Source organism: Anopheles maculipalpis, chromosome 2RL (assembly GCF_943734695.1).
Source record: "Anopheles maculipalpis chromosome 2RL, idAnoMacuDA_375_x, whole genome shotgun sequence".
NCBI lineage: Eukaryota > Metazoa > Arthropoda > Insecta > Diptera > Culicidae > Anopheles > Anopheles maculipalpis.
The window spans coordinates 29,437,600-29,464,265 of record NC_064871.1 but is presented as its reverse complement, the minus strand read 5'-3'; the positions used below and the strand labels follow the sequence as shown (position 1 = coordinate 29,464,265).

General features: G+C 44.1%; 8 protein-coding genes across 8 annotated transcripts in view; 3 read left to right on the top strand and 5 right to left on the bottom strand.

Annotated features, from left to right (window-relative positions):
- LOC126556769 (mucin-5AC) overlaps window positions 1-1,257 on the top strand; it is a 47,256-nt gene extending 45,999 nt beyond the window's left edge. The window contains exons 4-8 of the mRNA XM_050212254.1: window positions 48-304; window positions 399-560; window positions 631-826; window positions 899-985; window positions 1,066-1,257. Of these exons, the coding sequence (XP_050068211.1) occupies window positions 48-304; window positions 399-560; window positions 631-826; window positions 899-985; window positions 1,066-1,257 (894 nt within the window). The remainder of the gene's footprint in view (window positions 1-47; window positions 305-398; window positions 561-630; window positions 827-898; window positions 986-1,065) is intronic.
- A 4,777-nt stretch (window positions 1,258-6,034) lies between these two features.
- LOC126558777 (complement component 1 Q subcomponent-binding protein, mitochondrial) lies at window positions 6,035-7,218 on the top strand. The gene is made up of 5 exons (XM_050214842.1): window positions 6,035-6,274; window positions 6,398-6,548; window positions 6,616-6,806; window positions 6,881-6,969; window positions 7,043-7,218. The coding sequence occupies exons 1-5, from the start codon at window positions 6,046-6,048 to the stop codon at window positions 7,193-7,195; spliced, it is 813 nt and encodes a 270-aa protein (XP_050070799.1). The 5' UTR covers window positions 6,035-6,045; the 3' UTR covers window positions 7,196-7,218.
- Window positions 7,219-7,855: 637 nt separating this feature from the next.
- Window positions 7,856-8,239, bottom strand: LOC126559557 (TP53-regulated inhibitor of apoptosis 1-like). The gene is made up of 2 exons (XM_050215727.1): window positions 8,075-8,239; window positions 7,856-7,970 (listed from the first exon to the last, which is right to left on the bottom strand). Exons 1-2 carry the CDS (start codon window positions 8,219-8,221, stop codon window positions 7,872-7,874), a joined length of 246 nt encoding a protein of 81 aa, XP_050071684.1. The 5' UTR covers window positions 8,222-8,239; the 3' UTR covers window positions 7,856-7,871.
- A 723-nt stretch (window positions 8,240-8,962) lies between these two features.
- On the bottom strand, window positions 8,963-13,871 carry LOC126566247 (putative ammonium transporter 2). The gene is made up of 4 exons (XM_050223244.1): window positions 13,420-13,871; window positions 10,054-10,449; window positions 9,749-9,981; window positions 8,963-9,690 (listed from the first exon to the last, which is right to left on the bottom strand). Exons 1-4 carry the CDS (start codon window positions 13,869-13,871, stop codon window positions 9,002-9,004), a joined length of 1,770 nt encoding a protein of 589 aa, XP_050079201.1. The 3' UTR covers window positions 8,963-9,001.
- Window positions 13,872-17,209: 3,338 nt separating this feature from the next.
- On the bottom strand, window positions 17,210-18,678 carry LOC126557994 (zinc finger and SCAN domain-containing protein 21-like). Its single transcript, XM_050213923.1, has 2 exons — window positions 18,523-18,678; window positions 17,210-18,436 (listed from the first exon to the last, which is right to left on the bottom strand). The coding sequence occupies exons 1-2, from the start codon at window positions 18,643-18,645 to the stop codon at window positions 17,210-17,212; spliced, it is 1,350 nt and encodes a 449-aa protein (XP_050069880.1). The 5' UTR covers window positions 18,646-18,678.
- A 331-nt stretch (window positions 18,679-19,009) lies between these two features.
- Window positions 19,010-19,635, bottom strand: LOC126566231 (uncharacterized). The gene is made up of 2 exons (XM_050223243.1): window positions 19,566-19,635; window positions 19,010-19,500 (listed from the first exon to the last, which is right to left on the bottom strand). Exons 1-2 carry the CDS (start codon window positions 19,633-19,635, stop codon window positions 19,010-19,012), a joined length of 561 nt encoding a protein of 186 aa, XP_050079200.1.
- Window positions 19,636-19,785: 150 nt separating this feature from the next.
- Window positions 19,786-21,124, bottom strand: LOC126558137 (zinc finger protein 37-like). Its single transcript, XM_050214093.1, has 2 exons — window positions 21,014-21,124; window positions 19,786-20,949 (listed from the first exon to the last, which is right to left on the bottom strand). The coding sequence occupies exons 1-2, from the start codon at window positions 21,122-21,124 to the stop codon at window positions 19,804-19,806; spliced, it is 1,257 nt and encodes a 418-aa protein (XP_050070050.1). The 3' UTR covers window positions 19,786-19,803.
- Window positions 21,125-21,836: 712 nt separating this feature from the next.
- On the top strand, window positions 21,837-26,526 carry LOC126556811 (nucleolar protein 6). The gene is made up of 4 exons (XM_050212329.1): window positions 21,837-24,366; window positions 24,443-25,068; window positions 26,005-26,298; window positions 26,380-26,526. The coding sequence occupies exons 1-4, from the start codon at window positions 21,837-21,839 to the stop codon at window positions 26,503-26,505; spliced, it is 3,576 nt and encodes a 1,191-aa protein (XP_050068286.1). The 3' UTR covers window positions 26,506-26,526.
- Window positions 26,527-26,666: the final 140 nt, after the last annotated feature.

Below are 26,666 nucleotides of genomic sequence, written 5' to 3'. Positions count from 1 at the left end.
AGTCTTCTAACATGGCAACTTTTCACTTGCTCGCTCTTTCCCAACAGCACTACACACTCGACTCGGATGGTTTGTGCACAAAACTGATGAAAGCCCTGCCGAAGGAAGAATTCTGCGTGAAAGACTTCCAGGACAATGGGTGGGAGATCAAGATGGAGGATCTGCAGCTAAAGGAAAACATTGGCAAGGGCGAATTTGGCGACGTAATGCTTGGTATTCTGAAGGGTGAAAAGGTGGCGGTGAAGGTGCTGAAGGATGCGGGTAGAGCATCAAACAAATTTCTTGCCGAAGCGGGCGTTATGACGTACGTTGATTGCACAAAATCTGATTCGCAACTTTGAAGCATCGCTTTTTACATGGTGTAATTGTTTATTCCTCTTTCTATTACTACGGTACAGTACATTGGAACATGAAAATCTCGTCAAGTTTATTGGGTTGGTGTTTCACGACAAGTACATCTACCTGGTGACGGAGTACATGAGCAAGGGATCGCTAGTCGACTATCTGCGATCGCGCGGCCGGCAACACATTAGCCGGAAAGATCAGATCAATTTTGCCTAGTAAGTGCATTACACTTTTTCAAAGTAAATTAAGTGGATAGCAAGTAATATTTTCTTTGTCTAAATACAGCGACACTTGCTGCGGTATGGAGTATTTAGAGACCAAAAAAGTGATCCATCGGGACCTTGCTGCCCGGAACGTGCTCATTTCGGAGGACTGTGTCGCAAAGGTATCCGACTTTGGGTTGGCACGTGACGAACGTTACACTGGCGATAGTAGTAAGCTTCCTATCAAATGGACAGCCCCGGAAGCGTTAAAGGAAGGGGTAAGTTTTTCCGAAACCGTCAGTAAAACGACTTTGGTTTTATTCGGTATATTAATATGATTTTTGTTGCAGAAATTTTCCAACAAAACGGACATGTGGAGCTTTGGTATTTTGCTATGGGAAATCTATTCGTTTGGCCGCGTACCGTACCCACGAATTGTAAGTATTCTAGACCTAGTCCTAATACCTACCCTTAATCGGATTGAGTTTGACCGATTCTTCTCAACTTTCAATTGCAGCCTTTGGCCGATGTGGTGAAGCATGTCGGTAGCGGTTACAAGATGGAAGCACCCGAAGGCTGTCCACCAGAAATCTACGAAATGATGCGCCAAGCGTGGGATCTAGTGCCCGACAAGCGTCCCACGTTTGCGGAACTGAAACGGCGCCTGTACAACTGTAAGCGTGAAACAGCCAACACTTACGTCACGTAGAGAGTCTGTACAGCTTAAAAGGATGGAACGGCGGGAATGCGCCAAATGCCTTTCCCGCTCCAGCCAATGGGGCAACAAAAAAAAAATACAACGGAAGGCAAACGGAAGTGTATGTCAATCGGTATAACCGAAAGGAAGGGCATCCTAAGAAGGTTGAAACATAATTTTGTAAAAAAGAAAACAGGAGATTTCTTCAAAACTTCCAATTCGATTTGAGAGACTCGTACGATCGCGTAAGCAACGAACCTCCTGATCATCCTATCGTCTGTGTACAAACGGATACCATTTTAGGTTTGATATTGCGCGGGGGAACTAAGCTGGAAGTAAATTTCAGTCAGTTTTTTTATCGTTATTGTTTGCATTTTTTTTATCGAGTAAAAATGCATCTTCTTTCTTCCGTGCGATCGACAAAAGCAAAACACAGGGCCCGCTGGTACATATTTCATTCCCAACAACGCGCCCGCCACCTTACCCCATGGGTGGGAACGAACCGGACGTACGATATTTTACACATCGTATCTTACTGATTCTGTGTTGTGTGTGCGTGTGTGTTTTTTTTTTGTGTGATCCGAGGTTTGTGTGTGCCAGCTGCAAAGGCATAAGAATGCATGGATATTTATTATTTGTGATGTTAATGTTAAATCTACCGTGCGCCAGGAGAAACACCTGACCAGGCAGAAGATTAGCATTGGTTCTTTTAAAGAATGAAAAGTTTGTATTATTACGAGGGTCAAGAAAAAAGAGTAAAACAAGGACATTCGGCAGCAAACACGCAAAACATCATGATGCATAAGATACGCGTGGCGCTCGGTGGCGTTCAAATTGCAACAATAATTATCAATATGATATTCATATTTGTAATTTATTTTCATCCCCTAAATGTAGTATGATAGCGAACTAGCGTTCCGCAGTGCGACCGGTGCGTCATCCCGTCACATAGCCATTGATTCCTTTCATTTCAAATTTTGCCTTCCACGATCTAAACGCCATCTCCACTTATCTTACGGGAGAGAAAAACAAAGCGTATGAGGGATGATAAAAGAAAGGAAAATCAGGAACACTGGTCACGTATAAATAATGGGAAAGTAAACGCGCAAAGCTGTACGATCGTTTACAAGGGCAGGATTAAAAATTCTCTTACTTTTACTTAACACACACAGACAAAAAAAAAAGCTCTATCTCCACTACGATGTAACGACACAATGCGATGTAAAGCAATTCTAATATAGAAGAGGAGTGTGTGCGATTGTGTGTGTTTGTGTTGAAGTGTAATGTTGTAAAAGTGACGGTATATATCAGTAAACACAAATGTAACACGCTTTACACTTGATGAACGAATTCCTAACGTAAATACGGATAGTATTTAAATCGCAAACAAAACAAAAAACAAGAATCATGCGAGCAAAATCGACCCCAGGGAAAAAGAGAAAATAGATGAGAAGATAAATCAATCTCGCAACGGCACCTGTAAAAAAGATTAGTGAAAAAAATTGCGTAAAAGTTGGTTAAATTATGGATCGTTTTGTTTATTTTTTTAAATATTATAATTATTACCACTGCTACTACTATTATTATTATTACTGTGTTGCAAATTTTTATTCCATTATATGACTGATGAGAGTGTGTGTATGTTTATGATGTTAGGTGTGGGACAAGCTGATACGGGGTGGCAGAGTGGCGCGCTTGTACCGTAAGTCAATGGTTTTTAAACATAATTGCAAAAGGGGGGAAAAATAATTTTATTTTGTATACTTACAGTAACGGTTACGTTGTAAAGCAATTTAAAAAAAAACCTGAAATCTTGAGTACTTTAATTGTGACCGCTTAGCAGTGCAGAATGTGTAAAGAAGTTGTTTTTTTCTTTTGCCTTTATTATTTTAATTTTAGGACATGCGTTGTGGACACGTAACGTGTTCCCATTTGTTTGGTTAACTAATGTTTTAATCCGGCCCGCGTCTAGTAGTAGTAGTAGCATGTAAGAACCAAACCAACACTACCAGTAGAAACACAAAACGGGATGTTCCACGGACGCGACGCACAAACGACGTGTGTGCGTGTGTGGTATGGGGGACAACGATATGTTTTTCAACGCATCCTTCTCGTTGCAGGCTGTTTTGTTATGTGCTGCATTTTATTTATAAACAAAAGGATTAGCTATTATCAAAACAAAATCAATCTCTCATACTTCTCTCATAAATCATGCACGCTACTCGTGTGCGTGCCGATTTTTTGGAAAAAAAAAACATATTTAGTGTAAATAGTTTCGTGTAATGAGGTGATTCGGTGTGTTTGGGATTGTTGTGACGAATGAGGATTGTACATTGAAAAAGTAAAAGCTGAAACGGAATAAACGGAATCGTATGCGAACGGCATGAAAAGGCTAGCAGCAATTTGGAATAAAAATACCACACACGTGCTACGAGTAGAATGTCAAAGACTAGCGGGAAGGAAAGAATAAAAATTAACCAACCGAAATATCATCCTATGTAAAGCCTTGTTACCATTCCAGAAAGATTAATGCGAGCGATTCGAAACACTAGTAGCTCGCAACACGCGTTAAAAGCTTTAAGCGAATGAAAAAACTCCTCGATCGCTTTGAGTGAAGAAGAAGGTCAGCCAGCAGCGCAGCCCGTAGTAGTGTTGTGAAAACTTCATTGTCCAAAACCTCAAACCATTAAAAGTCCAAATTTAAACCGAAACCCGTATGGAAACAGTACATAGTCAAAACTAGAGTTTGGAAGGAGAAGAACGATTACTACCTACCTGCACCTACGTGTATGAAGTGAAAAAATGCATGAAAAATAAAACGCCAAAATATCATTACACACATAGAAGAAGGAATAGAACCTATACCATTGTATTGCTATTAATAAAGGGCTTGATTTCAGGATAGCATTTTATCCTCTGGATCTAGAATAACGAAATATAAATAGAAGGAACAACACCCGGTTGAGCAACGTACGTTACGCGCGCAGCCACAACAACACAAGGAACAGCCATTAAAATATCAAATGTTGGAAATCATTAAGCATTGTATTAGAGAATGCGAAAGAATGCAACCCGCCCTTCAAAGCACACACATAACAATATCGATGCGCATAAAACAGATAGTTCAAATTTCAATATAAACGTGCATATATTTAGCAGCGAGCTAGCCATTTACAAACGGATATAGATTTTCAAATTATGCCCGAAACATGCACGTTCAATGCGGTTATAGATTGGCTCTATAGTATTCAGTTTGGCCCTAGGAATGCTAAATTCTTGAAATGGATGCGCACAAACCGAACGAAACAACCAAGGCTGGTCAAGAAATAGCATTAAGATGCTCCTCCATCATCACTTAACTTCCTCACCCGTAATTCACACATAATTAGTTCAGTTCAGTAGTAGTACAGAGAATAAATCGGCGGGGGAGCAAAAATCTTTGAAAACCATAATTACCTTACTACAAGAAGGAAGTGGAAACGGATCCGGACGCGGCACATGCAACTAATATTAACAAATGGGAAGACGATACGATTGTTGCGAGATATTATTATGGGCCAGGCAAGCTAGAGGGTGTGTACGTGACGCGAATGTATGAGTGTGTGTATTATTTGTATGTGTGTATCGGCAGGTGGGTTTGAACTAGTAACGAAGCGACACAATCAATCAATGGTTGTTGCGGTGTAATGCATGAACCCCGCGATGCTTTTACAAAACAACCGAATCAACCGAAGTAAGGTAGGGAACGGAGAAAGGAAACAAAAACAAAAACGCAAGTGAAACTAGCTACTACTAGCAACGGGAGGGTGCGGACAAGAGAGTGAAATAAAACTAAAATTCTATTCAAATTGGGGACGATTTGGGATGCGAAAATCGTGGGAGGTGTTATGCCAGAAGAAAAGTATAAAGAAAAATGTGCAAAAAGTAAAACCAACCAATACATGGGAAAATTATTCAAGTAAATATAATAAAACAGCTAAAATCCTTACAATTCCAATGTGGTTGTGTGTTTTTGTTTTCTTAATTGTTTTTGGTTTTCAAATGGAAATTTTGTGAATTTTAAATGGTGAATTGGATACGAGAAGGTTGGAAGACTAATATCTTTAATATGTGGCCCAAGAAACTGATTAGTATGTTTGAATTGTTATCCGAATTAACGATCATACTTAGGTAGCTGAATTCCTCAACTCAACTCAAATGCCGTAACCTAGATATCGCAGATATCCGTTCAATAATTTCGAAGTCATCATTGTTGCTAAGCGTGTTGGATAAAAAGGCATATCTCACAGAATTAAACGCATTTCACTCAGTCTTTTAATCCTTAGGGTTATTAATAGTTGTTCTGTCCAATGAGGATCTGTTGTTCTAGGCATTGCTAGAGTATTTGTCGCAGAGTTCCTTAGTCGATGTAATCTGTCATAAGAGGAGATGCAAATTTTCCATGCAAAAAGTAATTTGTAGGCAGCATTCAGTTCTTTGATCTATCGAAAGTTATCTCAGTTCGGCTACTCAGCAGCCCTCTGGATGTTTTACAAATTCAAACATATTTATTAACAGTGGCAAACTCTTTCGTGGTTCAACTGTCAAAGTGTTCCGCAAGCGATCAGCCTCTCTCCAAATGATCTAACCTGACACTGCTCTATCAACTCTCTCTCTCTCCAAGTGAAACGTGCATTTGACAGCTACCTCGTGGTAAACAAAAAGCGGCGTGTGAGTGCAATCTGTGTCTGCAATTAGCCGGCAAATTTGTATAAAATATCGAGATAAACGGTTAAATCACTCGAAATAAACGCACACAAGATGATTCGCAACGTTCGTTTTCTGCGTTGGGCTGCTGGTAAGAGCTTGTCGGCGGGAAAATCCACCACAACCACCGGTGCAGCGTCCCAGTGGAATGCCGGTATCGTTGCACAACCATGCAGCGGTATTGCGACATGTGCTATCAAGCCACTATCAGCAATGCCCGGTGCAACTATTGCTCGACAAAGTGTCGTTTTCTCTATCCCTAGCCGAAAGATTCACACCAAAGGTAAGTATTTTGATTGAAATACGGTAGCTTTTGACCAGCACAGAACGGGATCACAACCCGTACGATGATGGTGGCTTATGTAATCAATCGTCATTGTGAGTAACATTGTTGCCGTTCTTGCAGGCGAACGGGAACTGGTCGAGTTTCTGGCAGAAGAAATCGTGGCAGAGAAAAAGGCCAGTCCGAGTGCAACCATTCCAACGTCCCTGAACGGATTCGCCATCACATGCAACAAGGCCGATGTGGAGCTGACGAAATCGTCCGAACGTGAAAAGTAAACACACACACGGCTCCCTCGTGGAATGGGGAATGTTGTAACGTATTTATTTCTTTTGTTTAAGGGTTGTTATTTCATTCAACGTTAACCATACGGTGGACATGGAAGGCGAAGAGACGGAAGCAACGGAAAACAAGCCGGAATTTTCCGCCATGAAGAGTCGTCCCCAGTTTGAGGTGGACATTGTGCGCGGTGGCACCACACTGTCGTTCACGTGCTCGTATCTGCCCGGTGAGGCACAGGAGGGTGAATACAGTAAGTAGCACTGGAGGAGCGATGGAGGTCACTTGGAATATGTTTCTAAAAAAATGTAAATTTTCCCTTCTTAGATGATGTGTTCGGCATCGATGAAGTAACTATTTTCCAGGGTGAATGGAACGACAAGGTGTACGCGGTGGCAGGCGATGTTCTTGATGGGGTAAGTAGAACATATTTACTCCAGATAAAGGAGCAAATGAATAATTTTCTCAAACTCTTTCCTTCCTCCGTAGTACCTTTACGATCTATTGATGAATTTCCTCGAGGAGAAGGGCATCAGCAATGAGTTTGCGGAGAAAATGTCCGACTTTGCAAGTGCGTACGAACACGCCAAATACGTCGAGCTGCTCGAAGCCATCTCGAAATTTACCGTAGAGAAGAAATAATTTCGCGCTCGTTTCGGGTGGGAAAGGGATAAAGGAAAACGTACTCATCACGTTTATCATATTAATGATTTTTTATTACAAGCCGGCCCTTTTGCAACATCCAAATGCTGTGAAAAGGGAATTCATCCATTATTGCATTTGTTTTTGGTATGCCTTGGAAGGAAGATAGTTAGAGCAAGAGAGAGTGTGTGTAAGGTCCATCATACTCAGTGTCATAGTTACATAGCGCGCATCTTATCGTACAATAAACTTAGTTAAAATACCAAACCAAACGTTATCTTTTTTCATTATGTATCAATTGTTGATACTAAAATGTATTTATTTTCAACGAAACCACTCTATTTTAAGTGAAACACGCATATAAGAACATTCGCAACGTGGGACGCAAAAAACAGTGGTCGATTAATTTCATCCCTATTAAGCTAATAAAATCCTAGGAATGGTTGATGGTTGTCAAGGAAACACGTTACACAAAAACGAATCAGAACACTGCATTTGCGCCCAGCAACTGTTCACCAGGTGTTTGATCACACTGCATCTCTTACCAACGTAAATAATTGCACCGTACCGTGGGATGTGTATCGGAGAGCAGCTTAAAACGATAATTTAACTAGCTGTTGAACTTTTGAACTTGCTTATTTGACTAGAAACAGTCTGGGAGGGGAACGAACAAACTTCAACTGTCCTTCGGTGGTGGTTTCTTTTCTTCGTCCTTTGTACCGAGGTAATCGTTTTCGATTTCCTTAAATTCAATTTGGTGCTGCTTCATGGCTTCCTGCAAGAAAGTATATCGCAAGTGGGTGTACATGTGTGAGTAGTACTGTTTGTTATGGTGTTTGTTATCGCAACGAGCGTATCACACGACGCAGCAAAACGCACCTTCACGCACTGCTGATAAACTTTGAACAGTGGAGCGCACAGCGAATCGTCCGTATCGCCTTTCAGAAATCGATCCGAAAACCAATTGTTGAAGCAGTTATCGTAATCCTTTTTCAGCTGCGTACAGTTTTCCCCGATGCTGTTCATCGTATTTGCACTCTGTGTTTGTGGGTGGCCAATCGCGTGTTCCTGGAAGGCAAAAGAACCGCTTCGAATCTCTAATCCAAGGGATTTTCTTTGCTCTGACAACTTTGCCCGCCTTTCCGATTCTGCAACTGTGCAACTGGACCAGCCGCGGTAATGATGTGTTGTGTTGTTTTGTTTCGCAATCTGTCAAAACACGTTGAAGCGTTTAGAAGCGTGGTTTGAAAGGTTTAAATGTTCAACAATGCCGTGCGATTAGTTTCTGCCGGGAGACCGGCGTTGGTGCGTACTAAAATGTGTTGTGATAGTAGTTTTTGTGAAAAAAGTGTGTGAAAGTGTAGTTTTGTGACTGAAAGCACAGGTTTTTTTGCTGGTTATTAGTTCCGTTTTACAGAAAAATAAAAAAGATCGCTCAAAAGCATGAAAAGCGATACAAATGGTTCGAAACTAGTGTTCATGGGGCATCGCACCAGACGCTTAGTGGATCTTTAACCTCAAATTTAGTGATACTTTTTGCATTGGTTCTTGGTTCAAAGCGTGCTAACGGTAAACAAAACTAACTTGAGTGAATTTTGTGCGTATTAATGTTGGTTCGGTAATGTGTTTCGGTATTAGTATAAAGCTTCTTTCAAAAGGGCATCATGTTTATTGCTCCGTTTTTACAAACAAATCGTTTTCAAAAGGCACTTTCTACTCAAAAATGTTTATTATACATTTTATTGAACAAAAACCAAGTAAAATCGCATTCGTTGGGATGAAAACTGTGGGATCGTATCGGTGTGGTTAGTCGATCCAAGCAAAGTTACGATCGCCGTTCCGATCGGTGCTTCCCACCTGGTAGCTTTGCTCACTTCCAATCACGGACAGTTGATGCGCTTCCTTGCTTTCACCCCCCGCCCCACCCATCTTGACGCTAACCTTACCGTCACGCTCGTACGCCGCATTATCCTTCCCATTACCGTGCGATCTTCCCAGAAAGCTTTTGGTACGATGACGTCGCGATCCGCTTGCTTTCGACTTGACCGTTCCCGTTTCGGCCCGGTTGGCAAACTTGTCCATCGCTTCCCGCCACTGATGTAACTTTTGGCTGGCGGCTTGTATTTCGTCCACACATCGCTCGTGTCCCGGATTTCGCCCGATCGGTGGCGCATCGATCACATCGTCCAGATCGAGCTGGATTGGGGCAAGGGCGGAAAGTGCTCGCGAGATACCAATCTGTGTGTGTCGGATGCGGTGCTCCATCAGATCCGCTCCAAGCAGTTCCTCGTTCGGGTCCATCCGGATTGGGACGACCTTGTTGATGAGCCACAGCAGCACGAACGTAGAGCAGACGCCCCAACAGGCGAGACAGAGGGCTGAAAGTGATTGGACACCGAGCATGTACCAACCGCCACCCTTGAACAGTCCCGATCGACCGCTGGTAGTATCCATGCGTAGCGGGTTGTCCGCAAAGAAGCCCACCGCAAGTACGCCTGCGAGTAGAATATTTACAGAATTATTTTTGCCACAATCCACCGAAAGGGAACTTACCCCAGATGCCAGCGATCCCATGCACGGAACTTGCGCCAACAGGATCATCCACACCCATGCGATCGAACAGTGGCATTCCGAAGCAACACAGAGCGGAACCGATCGCACCGATAAGGATCGCTTCCCAGGCATGGTAAAGATAGCATCCAGCCGTTACTGAGACGAGCGACGCCAGAATACCATTAATTAGATCCACCACATCCATTCGTCCATCGTTGTTGATCATCGAATAGCTACAAGACGAATAGGGAAGACATTCGAATATTCATCAATGTGTTCTAAATGGTTCGAACAACATTGCTTACATGATGCTAAAGCTTCCACCTCCAAACGAACCCATCATCGTCATTACGGCGGCACGTGCCGCGTATGCCCACTTGGCCCCACTGACACCATACGTGCTGCCGGAGTTAAATGCTAACCAGCCCCACCAAAGCACAAACAGGCCCATGCAAGCGTTCACTGGATTGCCAAGTGGTAGAGGATCAGTACCTTTCGCGTATCGACCCAACCGTGGTCCCAGAATGGCGGCCGATGCGAATGCCGATGCACCACCGATTAGGTGCACTGGGCCACTGCCCGCTATATCGACGACGCCCAGATTCTTGAGGAAGCCGTGCTCACCCCAAACCCAGCCGGCCGGTATGCAGTAGACGATCGTGTTAAAGAAGGAGAAAATGCAGTACGCTTTGAAGTTGCATCTGGAAAGAAGGTAAGTGGAAAACAGTTTTATTATTCAGCTAAATAATTATGATCGTAAGGGTTTTGGAGGAGAATTATTCAAAAATGATCTGGTGATTAGGAACCTTATGCGCAATCGTCTTGAAGATACCGTCGTTTGTTTTTCCTCCTTGAATATAGAGGTTCCCCGACAGCCGTTTTTTCCATCAAAATATATTGGCTGCTTGTAGTGGGTTTAACGGGAACGTGGATCGAGTTCCAAGCTGGGATGGAGCCACGAATTCACTAAGTGATGTTAGGGATCCCCAACCTGCAACCCACTTGGGTCTCCCAGTGACTAAATTCGCCATTGACAACTGAAGGTTTTCTCAAACGACGACGCATTCACTATGAAAACTATATTTCACAACCGTCATTAGCTGCGCTCTAGAGTTAATGTCCTTATTTAATAGGACGTTTCTCATCGCTTCAACCCCAAAACATCTGATAAATTATAGGGTGATGAATTATACGGCATGAATTGTTATAATGAACTAAGGGATTCGTGTAAGAAGGATGAACCTTAGAATAAACAGTTGCAAACTGGAAGCCGAATAATCAGCACGTCTCCAATATAATCCGAACCAGTCCACTTTATCGTCGTCGTTCGCTAGCTTTTTGCGCTCAAACAATATCTTTCGAGATGATGGTGCCCGAGGCTTTGCAAATCCCAACGCTTTCCGAAAGGTCTCGTATCGTCAACCGACGATTGTTGACCACCAAATCCTTGATTTGAACGATGTGGGCATCGTCGGTCGAGGTGGATGGTCTCACCGGACAGTCCTCGTTTTCGACCTTCTCACGTCCATGCTTGAAATCACTGTACCATTTGTACACATTTTTCTTCTAACCAGAGTTTTCCCCTAAGGCAGTTTTGTAATATCCGCAATGTTTCCGAAGCGTTTATTTCATTGCTCAAACAAAATTTGATACGCGTTGCGCGTTGCTCCACAAACTTGGACATGGTCAATATGGACAAAAACACTTGGCGCAGCTCCGAAAACAAATTGTCACTCCTAGCCGAGTTGATGTTGTGATTTGAAACGTGGCAGAACTATCAAAAACATACATATTGACAAACGAAAAATAAAAACATGGGGCTTCTTTTGGCGCGCGAAAGTTGACATCCAATGTCTCCTTACTTATCGGAAATAGTAGTATTCACTTCTCTAGCCATTAAAGCCTCAGCCTTCCTCACAGTTTTTGCTGCATGTCATGACTGGAATGTGCATCGAAGGGATTGGAACTCGTTGTATTTGTGAATTAGATCATCTAGAGTTCTTCTTCGTCTTGGCTTAAGGACCTATTAAGGCCACGCCGGCCATCGAATGTCGTACTAGATTTATCGATACCACGTAGATGGATAGACAATCCTCACTACGGAAGAACGGTCCAATCAGATATGAACCCCTGCCGTGTGACGATCGGCGCCGCTGTTCCTTCACCACTCGACCACCGTAACAAAAGTTTGCAGTTGTACAGATTCCGAGCACTTTTTTGTATGATGCGTATTCTGCTAGGGTTATTTTGTGATACTTAGATATCTGAACCCTTAGCCAGATCCCTTACCCTTACCCAAACTGCAAAAAATCCTAACTTTAGACCTTAGCGTTGTTCCCATACTTATTGATGATGGTTTCCCCCGTACTTTTTGATGATGATCAAGAGTTTCTTGTGTCAATTTCCGTAGTATCCTGTTTGGCCCACCATGCAAATGGTTGTGGAGTAAGGAGTATGTCGAGTAAGTGCAGGAGGCAACAAATTTCTGCGATAAAATCATTCTTCTTGTCTTAAAATGACCTTCTAGATCACGCTGGCTAACTAGACTTTCTGATACCGCGTAGCTGGATAATCAGTCCTCCCACTGCGGCATAAAATCTATAAAATCACAATTTTTACATGGCAGCAATGAAAATCATCCTACGTGTTATGTACTAAAATCAACACTTTAACCGCAAATCAAGTCGAAAATTATTGGGTTGCAATACTTCAATACTCCTTCAAGACACGCACTTATCAATCTTGAAATAAATATCCGAAACAGTATGGAAGAACTAATTGTATCATAAAATGGCAAATTTTACTCAACACTGGTATTATTAATTTCCACAAAAAGTATGCGCACTATCATGCCAATTTGTACATGCAGTAAAAAGCAAAAACTTTCACTTCATGCACTGTCACCATTTCAACCGAAACTGTGGTTGTTTTTAAACAAGTTTGTATGACGCGTGGTCATTTAAAATTGATACCCTTCCTGTGTTACGTAGTTGCATGATTTAATGCTAGTGCTTTTCATGATTACTTGCTTTGGAGAGAGAGAGAGAGAGAAAGTAATCGAAAGGGGTAAAGGTTAGCCACACATTCGGTTAACCTTACTGACCGTGAATAGTTGACTGTGTAGCACAGAGTTTGTTCTGTAAGTGAAGGTCAACACTAAGATGTGGTTCACTAGCTGTCCACTATCATGGATTATGCATAGCAGTGTGCTACGTGTAAGAAAAGAGTCTTCAAGATTTACTAAATTGCTCACGGTGAATTGGATTTTAGTTCGATTTGACTATCAATAATAGATGAGATCAAGTTAAGATGGGCCTTGAAAATCAAGCTCTATCATGGTCTTCTTGAATTATGTCTTGTGACATACATCTTTAAAGCTCAGTTCCCTATTTTCTACTGTTCTCTCTTAAAGGACGTACGGCTTACGGAACTTACTGATACCACGTATTTGGACAGTCAGTCCTCACTACGGAAGAAAGGTCCGAAAGGGATTTGAACCCCGATCCTTCCGTGTGAAGATCGGCACCGTTGTCCCACTACTAGCGGGCCGCCCCGGTGCGGGGAGGTTATGTCGACTATAAATATTCACCATATCATACTATATTATATCCACGAACAGCTTCGCGCCTAGTCACACGCATATCCTTCGCAAAACCAACATCAAACAATACCTTTCCGCCATGGCCCCACTGACGATCGTGGTGGCCGTCGTTGAGAACGACAGCTGGAACAGGAACGCGGCAAAGATCGGCCCAAACAGTGGATCACTCACACCGGGATCGATGAGGAAGTCACCGAGCGCCACGAACGGATTGTTTAGCTCGCCCCGTCCGAACGCCATCGCGTACCCGAACAGCCAGTACGTGAATCCGCCCAGCACTATGTCGATGATGTTCTTCATCATGATGTTGACCTCGTTCTTCACCGAAACGCAACCGGACTCTAGCATCCCGAAACCGGTCTGCATCGTGAAGATAATGAACGACGACGTCAGGACCCAGTTCGTGTCCTCCACATTCAGATCGTACAGCCCCGGTATGACATAGCTGTTGTTGCGTGCCAACGACTGAAACGCACCCGGGCTCGGTGTGGTGCCTGCCGTTGCCTCCGACGGGTCCGCCATTGTGGATTGAAGGATTGTTACAGGTCCTCTAGCGCATCACAGCACACACACACACAGTCACACTGAGTCACACGAACAAGAACTCACTTTCGGGACATCTAAATCCGATCAGCGTCCGTTGACAACTGATTCATCGGTGCTACGGTGGAGAAACAGGTAGTCCAGTGTGTCGCAAATTTCGAAAACAATTTTGCTTCCCGCTGAACATGTCTAGTCCCCATCAACTGCATCCAAGCGCAATCCAAACCTTACCTCGATCGAGCTGCGGGATTGGACGATTAACCTGTGTGTTGTTGTGGTGTCTTGCCTTTTTTTCTTTTGTAAAGAATTCATTAAAAAATTAGATGTCATTAAGCCATTAGCCGAACGGGGCAGCAGCCTAATTCTGGCCCACCTGGTCATGCAATGATTTTCCCGGCTTTTCCGCGCTGGGCTAGATAGCGTGCCGTGCCTTTGCAAAACAATTGCTGGCGAGCGTTCGGGACCCAAACAAGGGAGCGAACGGACTCGGTCACAACGCGAAACAAGTTGTCGTCGCCGTGGTCGACGGTTTCGTTCCACCGCATTGCGGAGGGGTTAACCCTTCGGCCATCCCTTTGGTTTGAGTCCACTGAACGGTGTTAAGTTTGTAGCGTGCGTGCGTGCATGATTCCTATCACTGGTTGATCGTTTTTGCCGAGAAGATCAAATCACCGTGACCGAGACATTGACACTCTGACCATGACGGTTGTTTGGATGGAGCGTGGGTACCTCACGGGTACAATCCCAAAGGAACGGCGTGGGCCTTCTTTTCTATTTGTTTATGACTACTGTCGCGCAATTTGTACCTAATTAGCTCCCGATTTCAATCATTCGACCAGCTTTGTGCGTATGTTTCCGTAGTGAGTTCCTGGAGCTGTTCCTACGATTAGTTGGTTCCGGCTGCTGAATGTGCCATGCGTGGCTTTATGGGGTAAAATTTCGCACGCGTCCAATTTCCGGTGTGTCAGCAATTGCTGTTCCGTGTCAAGTCTCTTTTTCAATCAGCTTTAACACAGCGAACTGTTATTCTCGTTTGCCCTAGGTTCATCATAGCTTAAGCACGTGTGTGATTAAGTTCCAAAAGACCGAGCCAGGCTGTACTTTAAGCAGGTTACGATGAAAATTTTCAGATTACGTTTATATCATCTGTACAGAAAAAAAAAATCTATTGGTCTCTGTAGTAGCGATGGGGGCTCGAATTCAGATCGGATTCTAGGATGGAGATCCGGATCTGTTGAATCCTCCTCCAGCATATTGCAATGGAGTTCGTATTTTTATTACATTACCGTATAATGAACGTATTTGAATGTAGCAGGGATACGGATCCGATTCGGAGGATCGATCCCTAGCTGGATCCTGATCGGTCGGATTGGTGGAATACTTGAAGCATTTTTTTTTTTCCTGACACTTCTCTGTAGATCGACTTTCAACGAGTTGACGGTCTCTGACAAAGTATTTATCTTCACTAAATTTTAGTCTAGTCAATGTGATCGAAAACCATATCTTGTTTTTGTTTGATACTTTTTACATACTTTATACATCTCCGCCATTCCCATGAAATTGCACGTCCAGACAGAAAAGTAGTACAGTAGAGAACCCTCGTCGAGAACATGGCTTTGGGATGGTCTGCATCTTTACTCCTCGGGTAATACTTTTCTTCTTCTACAATCTCGAGTGGTTTATCTTGCCTACTGGCCTTTACTGGCTTTCCTTGACTTCCTTGAAGACCAATCAGGCGAATCTTTTTAGTGAGAGAAAGAACACTATGTAAGTCATCAAGTAATAGTTGCATTGTAAAGGGACCCTAGATAAAACTTCAACGGGATATCCATTCACAGGGATGTCTATTTTGTTCAGGATCTGGACCAAATTGCCATCGATTGAGAAATCCATCCTGTTAATCGTTCACGGTCTAGCGCCATCGTCTGCCAATCCTGTTTTTTCTGAAGAGCGGTTTACATATCCATATCAGTTTGGACCTACAACGCCTCCTCTGTTCAGATCATCATACAGCACCGTAGATTTCGTCATTGTAACGGCTCCGCCGTTGTTCTTTCACGCATATGGGGCCAACAATCCTTCAGAAATGCAAGTAACGCAACGAAATCTTCAGGATCAGGATCGTACGTTACCACTTTCTTGGCATGTACAAACGACTACCGGAGCCTATAGAATTTATTTTGCTGTATTATAATGTTAAGGTCGTTGCACAGATCGTTATTTGATCTTCCATCGTATTTTTCCCATCCTTCTTGTCATCATTCCTCTCAAACATGACTGGAAAGTTGTTGCTAAAATCATATTAATTATATAACGAAGAAGTAAGTATTGTTTGGGACTGTAAATAATTTACGTAGTGTCTTATCTTCCTCATTCGTGACAGATGTTTTCGTCCAATAACAGCTAAAAAGGATTCAACCCTTCCTGTCTCTAAAGACTTTCGCTTTTTCACCTCAACAAAATGAAGTCCACACTTCTTCTTCTTGGCGTAACGACCTTCTAAGGTTACGGCAGCCATCTAATGGCTTTCTAGACTTTGATGATACCAGATAGTTAGATAGTCAACCTTCACTACGAGTTGAACGGCCCGGATAGAATTTAAACCCCGGTCCTGCCGTATGAACTGATGCTGTTGTTGCCCCACCGGTTCGCCGAAGTCCTTACAATGTCAGGATTTAGGTTGACCTACAGAAGATTGTCTCCGATAGTGACACAGTAGGGTCTCAGATGGCCCTTTCTAGAAGGAAAAAAGTCTTTCACCCGTTTAGCTTTCCTTTGTCTTTGCAGCCGTTGAAGCTACCTTTCTGCCATCTTGTTGAGAACTTGTTATACTACATTTTGTTCTTTTTTGTCTTTCTAAAAAATGTTTTACCTGTTACATTGACCTCCATTGTAGAAATGTTTGTTTAACTTTATTGTATAAGTTCTTGCAGCATAAAGCCTACATTAAAGCTACTTTTGAAGCTTCGTTGAGGAACAAACCATTTAAAACAATATTTTCAATAATATTATAAGGAATAATAATGCCACTACAGACGCAGTCAAGGTATCTTTCCAATATACAATCACGATGTTATTTTGTTCATTTTCGTTATTTTTCGATACAATTTTCGTTCTTGCACGATAGATAGTTTTCTGTCGTACGGGAGTGTTTTCCTATAAATGAAATTCAAATCCAATACAACAGTGGACAATTAATACAAATTATAATTTAATGAATGTATCATAAATTGAACCGTAAAACAAACTGTGACAAAACAAAAAAGCCCTTCCCTCCATAGCCTATCATATTCGCCGTGTGGTCCCCCGTTCCCTTCCTACTTGGCCGCCTTCATCGACCACATCATCATGCACCGTCGGCTGTTCGTGTGCCGACGCAGATCCGTGCTGGTAGTGAACCGTGCCGGACACTTGCCACACTGGTACGGTTTTTCACCGTTATGAAACCGGATGTGCCGCTTCACGTTCGACACGTGCGTAAAGCCCTTACCACACTGCGGACAGATGTGTGGTTTATCGCCCCGGTGCAACCGTTCGTGCACCACCATCGAACTTTGCTGATGGAACCGCTTCGGGCACATGCTGCACTTGAACCGTTTCGGCGTAACGTGCGTGTAAAAGTGTCGGTTTAAGGCGGATCGATGCTGGAACAGTCGGTTACAGTCACCGTAGGAACACTGGAATGGTTTCGGGTCGCTCAGGTGCGTCGTTTCGTGTGCTGCCTTTGCTTCCGGTTCGTTAAACTCTCGGTAGCAGTACCGGCACATCAGTGCATTAATTTTGCCCGACAGTACTCGCCGATACTTGACGGCGTTCGTGTTGTCGCGGCGTATTTTCTTGTGTTCTCGCTGCTGGTGCTGTTTCAGTGCCGTTCGGCTGTGGCACGTTTGGTTGCATTGGGAACATTGCAGTGCTGAGCCGGGACCGGCAGGTGGATCCACCTGGTCCGTTTTACTATCGTGACCGTCGTCCTCCTCCTCCTCGTCGTCATCCTCCTCATCAAACTCTTCGTTCGCGCTGTCTGCTGAGAGGGATTCTGCAAGCCCTATGTCGTCCAGCGATAGTTCTAGCTCCATTTTTACCACATCTATCGCTGACGCGGCCATTGTTTCTTGGCTGCTGTTTTGGTTCGGTTGGCCTGCGCTATCGTTCAGCAAGGAAACACAATCAAGCGGCTGAACGTCCGGAGATACGGTTCGGGTTTCTGCTGGTTCCTCTTCCGGAGGGGACTCGGTTTTGATCACAAAATCATGCCTAATGGGCGGTGGATGTTCGGTTCTGGGTTGTTGTACCGGTCGACATTCGTCCGCCGTCCCGTGGTTACTTTCCCCGAGCCGTGCCACCATCAGTGGTTCTGGAGTCAATAGAGGAGCGGTTATCGATTCATCACTGGTCGGTGTGTCCTGTTGCGGGTGTGTTGTAGATCTTCGTGGAAGCCCCAGTCCCAAACGGTTTAAGTTGTTGTGGATACACTTTTCCTTAAATCGGTGCGCTATCCGTAGCTCATCGTAGCACGGTATACACAACTGATCTTTGGCTTTTACCTACGGAAGGAAGGAAAATCGCATTAGATTCGTTTAATTTTGAAGTATAATTGGAAATTGGTGTTGCTGTAGTTGCTGTTGCTTACGATAATTCCGGTCACGTAGGTCCACAGACGATCGACACCGCGGGGATGTTGATAGATCGCTATCATGCCGGGTTCTTCTATATGACACGCAACACAGCGGCTACGATTCATGATGGAATTCATTGCGTTTTAGGCGATCGTTTTGATGTTGTGGTGACTACTACGGATTCATCATGCTTTAGATTGCTTAGGATTAAAGCTGTATTTTGGTTGATAAAAATGTCCTTCCTTCTTTTTGCCACAAACAAATAATGTAAACAATCTGCTGTAAAACATTGACGACGAAGAAGAGGTTAGATCATGTAGGATGTTTGTTTATGTCACTCGCCATCTTGACGAGATATGACGTATCGGTCAACGTCAACGTGATAAGACGTTTGTTATTTTTTTAAAATAAATTAACCGCAGTGTCAAGGTTCTACGATTCTACGGTACAAAGTTTAAAATATTTAAACAAAAATCGACTGTCGAAAGGGAAAATGTATCTTTATTTCACACCGGTGACATGAGCCATGATATCTTCAATATCCGTTAATTCCTCAATTTCCATCCGTTCGTTGTTTTGATCCGTTTCCGTGTTTGTGGCCCTATTTTTCACGGCGCTCTCCACAACATAGTGCACATGTCTGATCACCTTTTCGCCATGCTTCAAACGATCGTAGTTTTGAAAGTATGGTAAATCTTCCGTATCGGTTTGTTTCTCATAGTGAAAGCAGAACGGTCTCTCAGGTCCAAGTTGCATAGGCTGACCAGACTTTGCGGGGATTTGCAAGTGTGCACTTATTCCGTTTAATACTTGCCACAATTGTGCTATCAAGGAATACAAGTTGATTGGTTCTTTCTCTCTTCTCGATGAAGGCACCGCATCAGACGGCATAATGTTTGGAGGGCGTGACAGGTACCAATTCCGGCGATCAATAATAGTTCGTTGATCCTGCATGGTGATGATGAGCTGCTCATTGCCGATGTCGAGTGGAACTTTGGACGTTGGAAACAACCACGGAAATTAAATTAAAATCTAAAAATAGACATATTTTACCTACAGTGCACTGGTTCGGAAAACATTTCGTAGCATTGCTGTTCAGAATTCACGAAAATCGTTTGCTGGTTCATGGTTGATTTAATTTCTTCTTTGTTTTATGTATTATAATTTGCCTTAAAATAGTTTGTACTTAGAATTTGGACTCCTCCCTCTTCCTTCGAATGTCGAACAAAGACTGAGAGAACCCTAAAAACCTACCGTTACTACGATAGAAGCTTTTCAATTTGAAAGCTTCCAACTCAGTGCCGTTTTATCATGTGTCTTCTCAGTCCACATGTATCGGCAAACTTTGCCGAACAGGTTCCACATTCATACGGCCGCTCGCCCGTATGTGTCCGCCGGTGGATCGTCAACTTCCCAGACGAGTAGAATCCTTTCCCACAATCATCACATACAAATGGTCGATCGTTTGTATGTGACCGCATATGTACCGAGCGCGAATAGTGCGTTCGATACGACTTGCCACACATACCACAGGTGTACGGCCGCTCACCGTCATGGAACCGGATATGATTTTTAAGATTACCACCTTCCGCAAATCCTTTACCGCACTTGGGACAAATAAATGGCTTCTCCCCGTTGTGTGTACGCTCGTGTGCATTCCGATTGCCCAGCGTATGGAACCGCATCGAACAGTACCGGCAGCCGTACCGTTTTACCGTCGCATGTATCCGTACGTGAGCTCGCAAACCAACCCGATCCTTAAACGCACCACCGCACCCATCCTGTACACATTTGAACGGTTTCGGTTCCGACAGGTGCCCCTCGGTGTGTTCGATTTTTTCAGCCAACAGTTCAAACTCTTTGAAGCAATATTCACACATCAGGCTGTGCACTTTTGGGAGTCGTGGTAAAAATTCCTTTTTGGGATCGACTTTGTCCAACGTGGTTGAGGACATGTTGTCCGAAGGTGTCACATGTTCGTCGTCCGAGAGATGTTTTGTGGTGTTATTGCCTTTGTCCTTGACGTTTTCGTTTGGATCATCTGAATCACATTTGTTCTGCTCTTGCACTACATTTTTGGCTTCCTGTTCCAGTTCAACAATCTCGATGCTAATCTCCGCATCATCCGGAAGGGTTTCATTATCTAAAGCAAGTTCTTCTACCACTTCCAGCTGTAGAACAGGTGGATTGTTTTCCAACAGAGTGTTTTCTCTGTTGGTGTGCTCCTTTGCACTCTCTTCCTTAAAGCTTATTGGATCGTTAACCGTGGTAGAAACGTCTGTACTACTGTTTACACTCTGCTCGGACGCTGCCAGAGATTGCGTTCGCTCTGTCTGATTAGTTAGGCGAAGAGTCATGTTCTGCCGGCATCTCTGCCTGAAGCGATAGGCTAGTTTCATGTCATCGTAGCACAGCACGCAAAGATGATCCTCCGCTTGTACCTAAAACGAATAGGAATTGTTCAAAACATATTTATTTCGCTTTCTAACATTTCCTGCGGCACACCTCAACATCCGTGATTGCACGGAACATGTCATCCAACCCATTTGGATGTTGATAAATAGCTATCATGCCACTATTTTTCACATTGCACGATATACAGGTCTGCTGCATCATCGTGGAACACAAATTATGTTGCAAATGCAGAGCTGAAACTGAACAAATCAAACGTAAACGTACGCGCGGGCATCTACCAAACAAATAACTGTCAAATAGAACACAGTGGTGTAACTAAGACCTACGGACGGACATTCCATAATTGTGCACAGTTAACCGACAGTTTTTATAATTGATTTGGTATTGAAGTATGCAATACTAATTATCTAAGTATCGTCATTATAATTTGGACATCTATATAGTGTTACTTAATCGATTTTTAAAGTAACTGGTGCAGCAGTGTGTTGAATATTGATTTTTACATTTTGAACGAATTCTATTACTTTTAATTTCACACACGGCCATGCGCACGAGTCGGCGCACCCATACGTTGAAGGTGTTCATTAATCGCATAATGATATCACATAACCATGAACTAGGCATCATCTAGACATCATGCGAGTGTACGAATGATTCACCATTAATTTTGTTTGAAAAGCTCTGGCAAAAAAACTGTTCTTTCAATGTCCGCCTCTGGATCAATGTGTGCCGTTGGTGTTATCGAAGGTGACGGTGTAGTGTGGTGTAGCGATAGCTGTCATTTTCGGCATGCACCCGTTTGCTGTCAAAATAAAAACAATGTGCGTTTAGCGAAAAAGTGTGGTGCCGGCACGTTTTCTCCATCATCATTTGTTTTATTGCGAAAAGCTAGATTTTCTATCTGTTATCAACGATGAATCGTGTAAAGAAAAAATCAGCCGGAAGTTTTGTGTTGTTGAAGAAAAAGAAAGTTAAGAAGCAACAAGTCCCCGACGAACGGGACAACGATTCGTACGACTCCATGGTGGATAATGGTACCGATGAGGATGATGATGACGATGGAGACGTTAGCATTGCCGGCGATGGAAACGATAGCATGGACAGTGGACTCGAAAGTGGTGCGCTCGTGCGAACTGCTAAACCACCGAAAAAATCTGCCTCCAAAGCGATGAAACGCAAGGTGACCGCACACAACGACGAGGAAGTTCATCGTAAGCGCGTCAAGGAGATGAAAGCTCTGTACAAACCACCAACCGTGGAGGAAATAAACCGGCTAAAGGAAACGGAAAACTATTACCACTCTAATCTGTTCCGCATGCAGACGGAGGAGATGCTCAAGGAGGTGCGCGTTTCGAGCAAGTTGGGCCGTTTCGTGCAGGTATGGCTCGAACAGTTCAAAGAGTTTCTACAAACGATCGAAAACGAAACGAATGCACGTTCGCTGCTTGAGCTAGACTACGATGGGTTCGAATTTCCGATGAAAGCTGCCGGCTCACAGTATATGCAGGAAGTGCTTGGCAAAGAACGTTTCCGATTCCTCCAGCAAAGACACGTCCGTACGATCGGAGGATGTGATTCAATGTTGCGCACCACGTTCGGTAAACCATTGGTCGTGGATCTGCTCTTAGTTATGCCGGATAAATGTCTTCACAAGGAGGACTATCTAAATCTGCGCTATCACTACAAGCGTGCACACTACCTTTGTACCATCGCACAACACTTGCTGCAGCAGTCGTCGTCGGATGGAGAAGAAAAGATTGTCTCGAACGTACGCTTCGAACCTCTGAAGGGTGATCGCTTAAAACCGGTGCTTCTGATGATACCGGCCGATGCAACGTTCTCCAGAAAAGTACACTTTCAGCTGCATGCCGTTGCCGATGCAACAAGCTTCCCCAAGAAACGTTTCCTTCCGCACCGGAACAATGTACGTCCGGCAATGATCGGATCGGGTGAGCCGGGTTCGACGGAAGAGTATGAAAACTTCCCAACGCCGCACTACAACACATCCATTCTGTACGATGTGAGGTTGGCCAAAAATGCCGAACTGCTCGAAAGCATCATCCAGTCGGACAGTATACGGGAAGCGATCATACTGCTGAAGGTTTGGATCCGTCAGCGACACTTCGATCGTGGACGGTACGCGTTTGACGGTGCTATCGTTACATTCTACATCGCGTACCTTCTTCAAAATAGGCGCATTTATCCGAAAATGAGCAGTTACCAGATTATTCGACTGTTTTGGAACCAGCTGGCCGGTAGCAGTTGGGACAAAGAAGGAATCACGTTCGATAATAGTAGCCGCGAAACGCTACTATCTTTCTTCCGCTACTACGAGGTGGTATTTATCGATCCCCTCGGACTGCTCAACATTGCAGCCAATCTTCCCGTTGACCTATACCGTCGCGTTCGGCACGAGAGTGCGTTGGCAATTCGTGTGTTGGACAATCCTAAAATCAACTCATTTCTTCCCCTGTTTCTGGCCAACTATCCCGCCTTTACGCAGTATGATCACATCATCACGATACAAGGATCCAAGATGATCGCCGCCACAATCGAATCCTTCGCGGAAGATGTCGATAAACTTGACTACCTGGGTGACTCCCAAGCACTGCTCACACGCATGGTGGAACGATTACTACGGAAAGGACTTGGCACACGTGCGTCCTATCTTGTGCCGTTGGCGGCTAATCTTAAGCTGGACGAGCCAGCCATGACAGCGGAACCTCGTCTAATGCTTGGACTCTCCCTAAACGGTACGGATGCGTTCAATCTGGTTGATAAAGGCCCGGAAGCGATCGATACGGTGGCAAGTGAAGCGTTCCGTTCGTTTTGGCAAGGAAAAGCCGAACTACGGCGCTTCAAGGATGGTTCCATTACGGAGTCCTGCGTATGGGGCGAACCGACTGATCCTATCGGACAGAAACGTTTGATCGTACGTTCGATTGTACAGTTTCTGCTGCAAGCACACCTAGACATACCGGACAACAATGTGCGCTATTTGGCCGATCAGTTTGAGCACGCTATTGCACCGTTCCCGAAGAAAACGTTGCACGAAACGATCGAGGAACGGTCGTTGGCAGTTATTCGTACGTTCGATACGCTCGGTCGTATGATGCGTGATTTGGAGAAGCTACCGCTAACGATCAATGCTATCCTTGGGACGGATGCGGTCTTCCGATACACCGACCCGGATCCACCACGACCGACGGCAAGGGCTTTGATGGTGAATGGACGGTTGGTGTTTTTGAGTGCGAAACCGATTCACGCTACGATTCAGCTCGAGGCGAGCGGAAAATGGCCTGCAGATTTGGAAGCGATACGTCGTTTGAAGACGGCATTTTATCTGCGTATCGCCGATAGCATTGGCCAGGAACCGGGACAGGAAACATCAACCAGCAAACCTCTGGCACAAGCGTGCAATGATTATTTGGATGTGCTGTACGGTAAGTAGGATTGATGGTCATCACCGGGTAAAAGATGGTACAGTTTATTCTCCTATTTCTTCCCTTCGCACGATAGAACAATATCTGTTCCGGTTCGTCATCGTACATCAGCGAGAAATTACCATTCTGCGTGAGTATCTCTCCGAAAACAAGGTAACCCGTCTGCAGCAGGATACGGACGAAAGTATTGCGCTAGAGATGCAGGCAACAATTTTGCCCAAGCTTACCGGGATTTTGCACGGCTTACATCAGCAGTACTTCTCGTTTGGTTCGGTAGCGGCAATCGCCAAACGTTGGCTATACTCGCAGCTAATCGATCCCTATCTGTGGCCGGACGAGTGTACCGAACTACTGCTAGCCGCCATTTATCTTAATCAACCGGTACAACCACCTATTCAACCGCAAACGGGATTCTTACGATGGTTGCAGTTTGTTGCATCCACCGACTGGAGCAAGGACATGATTGTGGTGAATCTGAACGACGAACTGGCGAGCGAAACGATTGAACAGGTGGAGAAACAGTTTTACGATCGTCGCCAAAGCTTCCCACCGCTGACAATCGTTACACCGGCCGATTCCGGGAAGTATGGATTGTTTGGACGGAGGGCACCGACGGTAGAGATACTGAACCGGGTGACATTGCTAGCACAGGCGGCCACACAGCTGATTGATGCGAATTATCGTTCGCTGCAGAAAATTCAGGTATGTTTATAACGATGAAGAAACACTTATTTGCCGTTTGAAATTCCTATTAAAGAGTTATAACAATCTTTCCTTTTTGGGATTTGGAGATCTAGATCTATTTGGGTGTTTTCGCCCATGTCTTTATTTAAAAGCTTCCGACAGATCTGATCTGATCGGTGGACATCATAGAGGTGACACCACGTTGGATCGAGTTTGTGGCATTACCCAGAGGTGCCTAGGAATGAGCAAATAAGTCCAGATTGATACTATCGATATGCAGCTTGAGCTTCGGGGACTAGATCTCATCCATCCCTCAGTGCTGACCAAGAAAGTATCAAACTGACTGCCTATGGAGTCCATGTGGTGCGAAAAAGGACAGGCCTGTTTCACTCAAGACATCCAGTTTCCATTAGAACGCCCAACTGAAGTATGACTTAGGGAACGGGTGAATGTAACGGCAATACATTTAATTACACTCAAGTACAGCATATTTAGAAGGTTTGGAAAGGAGACGATAGAAGATAAGTGAAGAAGAGTAAATGTTCAGCTATTGGCAAAATATACAACATTAGAAAGAAGAAGTGTACTAGCATGGTTTATAAGCAAAACAAAAAATATTGGGCTTAGGACACCTCATTGAGAGACGTCAGCACTGGAAGGAAAGGAAATAGAGGAGGAAAAACGAAACTAGGGAAGTAACGCTCTGCGAGTCACGATGTCCTGTAGCTTTGGTTTCCTAGTCTCGGGACTATATTTTTTGGCCTATCTAACTTGGTCTGGAGGTCCAAATGATAGAGGCACTGGTCCTACACACAGTAATAACATATTGCTGGTAAAACCCGGTAAAACCTAACGAAAGAGGGCATGAAATGACCGTGCAACGTATACGCTACCCCTCTAAACTTGAGCTGTTGTCCGTATTGACTAAGAGAAGTATTCGGTTTTTTCTTCTAGCAATTCTTCCAACCATCCCTAGAAGGTTACAATCTGATCATTCACCTTGACACCACAATCATAACACCGATCGGAATTCGCAAGTCGAAAGAAATGGCGTTACACAGCGCCCCGAGTCTGTACGCGAAAGCTAACAATACGGACCCAGCGGCCGGGTTCTATCCGGTGCGCTTCTATCTGCAGGAACTTCGTGAAGCTTATCGACAGTTTGCTATCTTCTTCTACGATCCGTGCGGTGGTGATCGCATCGCTGTACTGTGGCGCCCGCAAGCACTGGAGGAGAAACCTTTCTCGGTACGTGTGTGTGTGTGTGTGTTCATTTTCTAACGCAATATCAAACAGAATTTAAATCATTTGTATCCTCTCTTACCCTAGACTACACACGTAAATGGAAGAATGGTTACGGAGCATGAAGCGCTTCACCTGAACGTGGATGCACTGGTACGAGACTTTGAACTGCTTGGTCAGGGACTGGTGAGCCGCATCGAGAGACGACAGTAAACAATAGTCGTTGTAAAAATAGGAAACAAATCAAATAAAAAGCCACCAGCAATGTGTACTGTTAAACAGTTTATTGTAGCTTATTTTGGGACTGGCGGGAAAAAATAAGTAAATATAAATCACTATGGTTGTGTGTTCCATATTCCATCGGCTTACATTAC